At 57.0% G+C, this 7947-nt stretch overlaps 1 protein-coding gene across 2 annotated transcripts in view; it reads left to right on the top strand.

The window, feature by feature from the left end:
• Window positions 1-6990, top strand: part of TMEM151B (transmembrane protein 151B) — a 9405-nt gene extending 2415 nt beyond the window's left edge. The window contains exons 2-3 of one of the 2 annotated variants that reach the window (XM_039854415.1): window positions 1967-2407; window positions 3645-6990. In XM_039854415.1, coding sequence (XP_039710349.1) covers window positions 1967-2407; window positions 3645-4772 — 1569 coding nt within the window. In that variant the 3' untranslated portion in view covers window positions 4773-6990. Of the gene's footprint in view, window positions 1-31; window positions 2408-3644 lie in introns of those variants that run through there. The other variant, XM_039854414.1, reaches the window with a different exon arrangement.
• The last annotated feature ends 957 nt before the right edge of the window (window positions 6991-7947 follow it).

Genomic DNA, 7947 nt, shown 5'->3' with positions numbered 1-7947 from the left:
CCCTGACAGGGGGAGGGGCATAGGGGCGGAGCCTCGCGGACCCCGGGCGGATGCGGGTGGGGATGGTGGCTGGGATCCTATCTCGCGTAGGGGATGCTATCTTGAAGGCCAGGAAGGGCAACTTGTAGGGGCTACAGAGGCAGGATAGTATCAGAGGAAAATGGTGTTACCTGAGCTGGGGTTCTAAGAAGGTCAAATGTGTACAGAAGTGAGACACCTCCCCGTCATTAGGAGTGTGTGTGTGTGGGGTGCACCTCTCTCTCCCAAAGTCCACGCAGCTGCTCCCCCTATCCCCCTGCGGGAGGCCCTGAGCCCAGGAATCCTTCAGAGTGTTGGTACTAAGCATATCCCTAGTTGGGGCGGGGCGGGGCTTACTTTTCAGTCTTCTGAACCTTGAGACAAAGAGATTGTGGAAAGTACCAGGAGCACCCACATCTCCCATGCCACTCGTGCACACACACGCACACCGCACAAGGGCAGAAGCACACAGGCAGACAGGCCTGCAGGTTGGGCCCCTTTCAGATGTGCACCTACCTGAGTGTGCACTGGGACAAGTGCACACTCAGGTAGGTGCACATATACACACCTCCCAAGGACAAGGCTCCCTGAAAGGCTCATGTGCTCTAATCTGGTTTGTTTATGCTGTGTGCTATTTCCTAGGCCGCCTACCTCTCCGCACTTCCAGATCTTTCCTTTGATTTCATACCAAGTTGAGGGCCCACTGTCTATTACCGTACCCCTCCTTTTCACCCTTTTCTCCCTTCCCTTGGCTAGCCTTTAGGTCAAGTCCTGGGAATTGAAGGAATAAGTGAGGATCTCAGCAGGAGAGGGTGTTTGGGATTCTTAAAGCTAGGCAGTAGGGAGAAGTGGGAAAGCCCAGGCACCACCAGAAATCCAACTCAGTACCAACTATGAAGTGGCTGCTGTGTGCCAGCACCATGGTAGGCAGCCAGGGTACAAAGAAGACAGGGCCCTGCCTTCAGGAGCACCCAGTCTAGTGGCAGAACCAGACATGTAAACAAATCACTGGGGTGACCGTGGGACAGAAGGCACCAGGTGCTTTAACAGGCTAACAGGCCCTGGGAGAGCACCAAAAATCATTTTCCCTTGACAGATGGCTGGGCTGCAAACCTCTTCTTTTCTACCCCTAACCCCCATCCCACATCCCCTGTCCCCAGCCACATGCCTCTGCCCTCCTAGATATCTCCTCTGGGACTGCCTTCTGCTCAGGGACACCAGCTCCCTCTCTCCCATCTTAGAACAGGGGAAGGATGTTAGGGTGCAGAAGGGGAGACTCATAAGGGGTTTGGGGTCTAGAATGTGGGGAAGGAAACAGGGCCTGGGGTTTCCTGGGACCCCCCTCCAAAGGAGGTATGAGGCTAATTGTCTGTGATGGACATAGAGGTGGGTGGATCAAAGAAGCGTGGTTCCTCCAGAACACAGGCCTGAAAGAATCTAGAATAAGTGAGGGCCCCACCTGTTAAGTGGGAAGATGATGTCAGCGGAATACTTGGAAGGGGTTGGGGCTGGGGACCTGCCTTCGCTAATGCCTGTCTGTCCTCCCCTATCTTCCCCATCCACACCTCCTCCTATTTCACTGCCATCTTTGTGTCTGTCTTTGGACTCTTTCTCTGGGTGCCATCCTACACATCTGTGTCTTCTCTGCCACCTGGGCCTCCTCCCTCCATCTCTGGCTCTGATCCGCTTCTGCTTCTTGGGCTGTCTCTCTCTTTGCACTTCCCTATATTGGCATTCTGTTCCCTTTTCCTGTCCCCATGGCTCACTCTGGATCACTTCTGTGTTCATCCCTGGTCCTTGGCTCCCCTCTCTCCACACTCCTGTCTGTCTCTGTCATCTCTGGTGCTGGCCTCTGCCCCTCCATCCCTGCATCCATCTCTGTGCTGGATCCTGCCACTCTGTCTTACTTTCCTCCCATCTTGGCCCCTTGCCCTGCTCCTCTGAGCAGCAGCGTCCCATTCAGCCCTCTTTCACCAAGTCTCTCTGCCGTGAGTCCCACTGGAAGTGCCTGCTGCTCTCCCTGCTCATGTACGGCTGCCTGGGGGCCGTGGCCTGGTGCCATGTCACCACAGTGACCCGCCTCACCTTCAGCAGCGCCTATCAGGGCAATAGCCTCATGTACCATGACAGCCCTTGTTCCAACGGCTATGTCTACATCCCCCTGGCCTTCCTGCTCATGCTGTATGCCGTCTACTTGGTGGAGTGCTGGCATTGCCAAGCCCGCCATGAGCTGCAGCACCGTGTTGATGTGAGCAGCGTTCGGGAGCGTGTGGGCCGAATGCAGCAGGCCACACCCTGCATCTGGTGGAAGGCCATCAGCTACCACTATGTCCGCCGCACCCGTCAGGTCACCCGGTACCGCAACGGAGATGCCTACACCACCACACAGGTGAGGGGCTGGAGAGGAGTGCAGGCCAGTCCAGATGGCAAGTATGTGCTGAGACCCTGCCTGACTGTCCTTGCGGGGGAGGAGAAGAGGTACCAGTGAGCTCTTATGGGTACTGCAACAGGAAGTTAGTGAAAACAACAAGAGTAAACAACTTACCAGCAACCAGACTTGGCTCTAAATACTTTACAAATGTCAAATCATTTATTTAGCCCTCTTAACAATTTAATGAGATATGTAACTATTCTCATTTCACAGATGAGGAAACTGAGGCTTGGAGAGGTTAAGTAACTTGCCCAAAGTCAAACAGCTAAGATGTGGGGGAGCTGGGATTTGAGCCCATGCGGTCTGGCTCCAGGGTCCATACTGGTTAGTGCTTAATGGTTGCTTCATATGCACAGTCTCACAGCATACTCTCACCTGTTCAGAGTGAGATGGCTGCTACCAAATCCTTTTTCACAGGTAAGGAGACCTAAGCTCAGGAACTTGTCCAAGGTCTCAGCTTCTAAGTGGTAGTGCTGGACTCAAACCCAGGGCCCTGGATCCCAAGTCCAAGGCTCCCAGAGGTGGGGATCAGCTGGCAAAAAGGTGGAGGTAGGCATGGGAGGCCCCATGGAGAGTGCTGGTAGTGAGGATGGGCAATCAGCACTGCCTGGACCCTCCAGGAGTAGATATATTAGAGCCCTGGAGGAGAAGATTTTCCAAGATGAGGTTGACAATCATCTCAGTTCTGCGATGAGTAAACAGAAGCCTGGGGTCTATGAGATCAGGAGGGAGGCTGGACAATAACTAAGGTGGGAATAAGGAGACCAGAAAGAAAGGCCTGAGACTGAGAGCTCCTCTGAAGGGCGCATTTGGAAACACACTTATGAAAGGGAAGAAGCGGAGGCTGTTTGTGGTGATAAGTGGGCAGTGTGGGACAACGGAAACAGTGGCAAAAGGGTGAGGCAAGCCGAATGAGCAGTTCATGGGGAAGGCCTAACCCCTAGAGTAAGCAGAGTTTAATTAAAATTAGAACGCATAAAGATGGAGATGAAGTCGAGTCCTGCTCTCATCTCTAACTCACTGATTAAGCAGAGGGCCTCAGTTTCTCTATAAACCAGATGAGACGATCGTATCCGCTCCAACCGGGATCAAAACCAGGATAACCTTAGGGTCTGACCAGGCAAAAAGAACAGCAATGGGGCGGAGGAGGGTGAATAGATAGACGCGACTCCCATCGCCTTCCCCGGCGCCACAGGTCTACCACGAACGCGTCAATACGCATGTTGCGGAGGCTGAATTCGACTACGCGCGCTGCGGCGTCCGCGACGTGTCCAAGGCGCTGGTGGGGCTGGAGGGCGCGCCGGCCACGCGGCTGCGCTTCACCAAGTGCTTCAGTTTTGCCAGTGTGGAGGCCGAGAACGCGTACCTGTGCCAGCGCGCGCGCTTCTTCGCCGAGAACGAGGGCCTGGACGACTACATGGAGGCGCGCGAGGGCATGCACCTCAAGAACGTGGACTTCCGTGAGTTCATGGTGGCCTTCCCGGACCCGACCAGGCCTCCGTGGTACGCGTGCTCCTCGGCCTTCTGGGCCGCGGCGCTGCTGACGCTGTCGTGGCCGCTGCGCGTGCTGGCCGAGTATCGCACGGCTTATGCGCACTACCACGTGGAGAAGCTCTTCGGCCTGGAGGGACCAGGCTCTGCCAGCAGTGCGGGCTGCAGCCTGAGCCCCAGCGACGAGCTGCTACCCCCACTCACCCACCGCCTGCCGCGGGTCAACACGGTGGACAGCACAGAGCTCGAGTGGCACATCCGCTCCAACCAGCAGCTGGTGCCCAGCTACTCCGAGGCGGTGCTCATGGACTTGACCGGGCTAGGGTCGCGTGGCGCAGGGGGCGCGGCGGGCGGCTACGCGCCCACGTGCCGCTACGGCGGGGTGGGCGGCCCGGGCGCGGCGGGTGTGGCCCCGTACCGGCGCAGCTGCGAGCACTGCCAGCGCGCTGTCAGCAGCTCGTCCATCTTCTCGCGCAGCGCCCTAAGCATCTGCGCCAGCCCGCGGGCCGGCCCAGGGCCTGGCGGAGGGCCGGGCTGCGGGGGCAGCCGCTTCTCGCTCGGCCGCCTCTATGGCTCGCGGCGTAGCTGCCTGTGGCGCAGCCGGAGCGGGAGCGTCAACGAGGCGAGCTGTCCCACGGAGCAGACGCGGCTCTCGAGCCAGGCTAGCATGGGGGACGACGAGGACGACGATGAAGAGGAGGCCGGGCCGCCGCCGCCCTACCATGACGCCCTCTACTTCCCGGTCCTCATCGTGCACCGGCAGGAGGGGTGTCTGGGCCACAGCCACCGGCCGCTGCACCGCCACGGCTCCTGTGTGGAGACCTCACTGTGACCAATGGCCCTCGACAGGCCCGCTATCCTCCCTCCTGTCCCTCGCAGGACTGTGCACCCTGCGTGTAGCAGGGGGAATCACGATGGTGACCGAGGCTGTGCTGGGCACAGCGGGGGCTGGAGGGGAGGCAAGGGAGCAGGGGACAGACCCCGATGGGGCCGAGCCCCCCCGCCGTCCCTGTATATAAAGAGACAGATGGGTGGGAAAAGGTCAGCAGTTCCTGGAGAAGCCCACTGGGGCAGTCGTCTCCTCCAGCCCCGTCCATGAGTTCCTAAGGGGACACCTCCCCTTCCAACGCTGCACACTCGAGATTTCCTGTCCAGCCTTTCAACAGATCTTCTGACTGTTATGTGGCGACCCGCGTTAGGTCTTGTCTCAAGTGAGAGGCCCTTGCTGTGCAGCTGGGGAGGTTTAGAGACTGTGGGTAAGGGAAATTGGGGCTTTCCTTCCTTTTCTGCCTGTCCCTCCTGGGGCCTCTCTCTGCTGGGGGGGGCAGTGGCATGGTGAACTGCAGGGCTGGCTTCCAACCAGCTAATGAATTTAGTGGGCCTGAGGCCGGGGCCAGGCGTCAGTCCAAATACTTCATCTCAAAACCTAGGAAATGTTGCTGTCCTCTTGGCATGGGCCCCAAAGATCAGGGTTTCCTTTTTGCCACTCCCTCCACTGTTGTTTATTTCACCGGGCCCCTGGAGTATGGGTCCTGGAGGGACTGTGCTCACATACAGAGTCACTCTCCTTCCTCCCCTCCTGCTCCCTGTGGTTTTGAAGAGCTGTTGCCAGCGGGGAGGGGGCAAGGCAATGTACCTCAGCTCTTTCTCAGTCCTCCAGGCAGCAGCCTCCTAGCCTGGGTGATGGGAGGGCACTCCCTGTAGAGAGGGTGAGATCCCACCTAGGTGGCATTCCTGGCCAAGGTGAATGAGTGAGGAGACTGGGAGACAGACCTGTGTGGCAATGGGGAACTCTGGAAGCAGATGGGAGTCAGCGGAGAGGGTAGTGGAGGGTAGAGTAAAAGGACCTCCAAAGGAGGGCCTGCCTGTGGCGGGTGGCCCTTGTCTCACTCAGACTTCTGGGGGGGCGGGGGAAGTGGATGGTGGTTGTCTCCATACATTGCCTCTGCAGGGCTAAGAACATTGTCACAAGCCCCAGCTGGAGAAATACTCAATTCCAGTGGCAGGGTCAGAGGCAGGAATTCTCTAAATCTTGCCCAACCCCTCTGTCTTCTCCTATCCCATGAGCTTAAAGAGCCCTGCTGTGTGTCCCAAGGTCTTCAAAGGGGCATCCTGCCACCACCCCGGGGCCCCGGCTCTACATCCTGTTCCCCCAAAGTTCCAATGCTGCCTTCTCTCCCCACCATACCCACCCTGATGTGCTTCCGTGTGCATGTCTGTGTACAACCCTCCTGCCCTTCCAACTCCCCCAGTTAAAGTTTTCCTAGCAGACTTAGTGCCCAGGGGTTGGGCTAACATTTCAAGCTGGAGAGGGTAACCCTGCCCCGCAACCCGCCCACCTCCTTCTCCCTCCCCCACCCCACCGCCCCTGCCATTGCACACCCTTGATGCTTCTCATTTCCCCTGAGCCATCGGAGCTCCTCCTTCTCCTGCAGCCTCTCCCATTTTCTTTCCTACAGCCTAGCCAGGCCTGTACCTGCCAAGGGCGTGGCCTCCACCTATGCAACATCTCCTCTGGCTCCCCTGCCCTCCTTCCCCCCGGGGGGTTCTTGGGAGGCACTGATTGTGGGGACACCACAGCCCATTTGAGTTGAGCTTTATTTTCCTGTGGAGATGGCTGAGTGGGAAGGGAGAAGAGGCCAGAGAAGAGGAAGCTTAGGCAGGTGGGAACAGCTGCCCTTTAGGATTCCCTGGGGAGCAGTGCCCACCTGCCTGCCAACACTAAACCCACTAGACCCTGAGTCTGTGCTCTTTTGGGACCTGGTGGTTAGAGCACCCCTCTTCCTCTGGATGGACATCTGTGAGCTACAGATGGTGAGTTGTGGCCTCAGGCCACAGTTCTTGGCCAGCTGGCACCTGGATATCTTGCCCTTGTGTGTGGGCAGCTTGGCCGTCTCCTGGCTCCATGGAAGGAGAAACTCAGCTCCTCCTCCATCAAGGCTGTTTCTGAGACAGATCCTGAGCTTGGAGGAGGGGAAAGGGGGATCTATTATTATTTTATCTAGTATTGACCATTTCTACCTAGGTCTTCTCACGCAGACAGCCTCCCCTCCCACCCACCCACCCCCCCCCCACCCCCCTTTTCACAGATTCTCCTAGGAAACCAATTTTCTTGGCTTTCCTTGGTAGCTTTATTGATTGCCAGGGAAAGGAAAAACAGAAAATTAATCTCTAAAATTAAACTTTACACTGAATGTTCTTGTTTCTCTAATTAGAACCTCTGCTAGCAGCTGTGGCTATGTGCACACACACATTCACCCTCTCACCTACACATTTGCACACTGGAACTGTCAAAGGGTATCAGGCACAGACAGACTCTAGGTTGCCCAGACAGGCACACATGTGCAGTCACTCCCAAGTCCCCTTTGGTGCTCCGCTCAGCACTTGTTTGTTGGAAGGAGTCCCCAGGGAGCAGGCACCCCTAGGCTGTGATTGCAGCCCATGACCAACCCTTTGGAAGCCCAGATCTGGATGTTCCGGGCCCCTGAGCCTGAGGAGGATGGGAAATGGGGCTCTTCCTGAATCCATCAGTCAGGTCCTCTCGTGGCCCTATGGGTCGACGTGATTCCTGCGGATGGGACTCCAGGGTGAGCAGCCACAGAGTGACAGGGATTCATGGAGAGTACTTGGAAGGCTCCATGTGTCCTGGGGACAAGGGCTTGTGGAGTGGGCTGGGCCTGGCTGGGGAGAAGACAGGTCTCTGTCAATTGGGTGCATCACACTGTGGCCTTTCTGTCGTGGATTTCCAAGCGCAAAGATTGTACAAATCAAATCAGTGGATAATAAAGTTGTGGATGACTCACTGACTTCCCTTTTCAGTGTAGCACTTCCCTCGCCATCTACTCCTCCCATGAGAAGCTCTCTGGGGAGGCCACTAGGTCTGAGCCCTTCCTATCACCTCTGTTCCCCTCTTCCCAGGTTGAGGGGGAGAATTAGGGGATGGCATGGCCTGTAGAACTGGGTCACTTAAGCAGAGTTAAGTAATAAAGGTGGCATCTGCAGGGGTG

This window comes from Pteropus medius, unplaced genomic scaffold (assembly GCF_902729225.1).
Source record: "Pteropus medius unplaced genomic scaffold, Ma_sr-lr_union100, whole genome shotgun sequence".
In the NCBI taxonomy this organism is placed as follows: domain Eukaryota; kingdom Metazoa; phylum Chordata; class Mammalia; order Chiroptera; family Pteropodidae; genus Pteropus; species Pteropus medius.
This window is presented reverse-complemented; position numbering and strand designations above follow the sequence as displayed.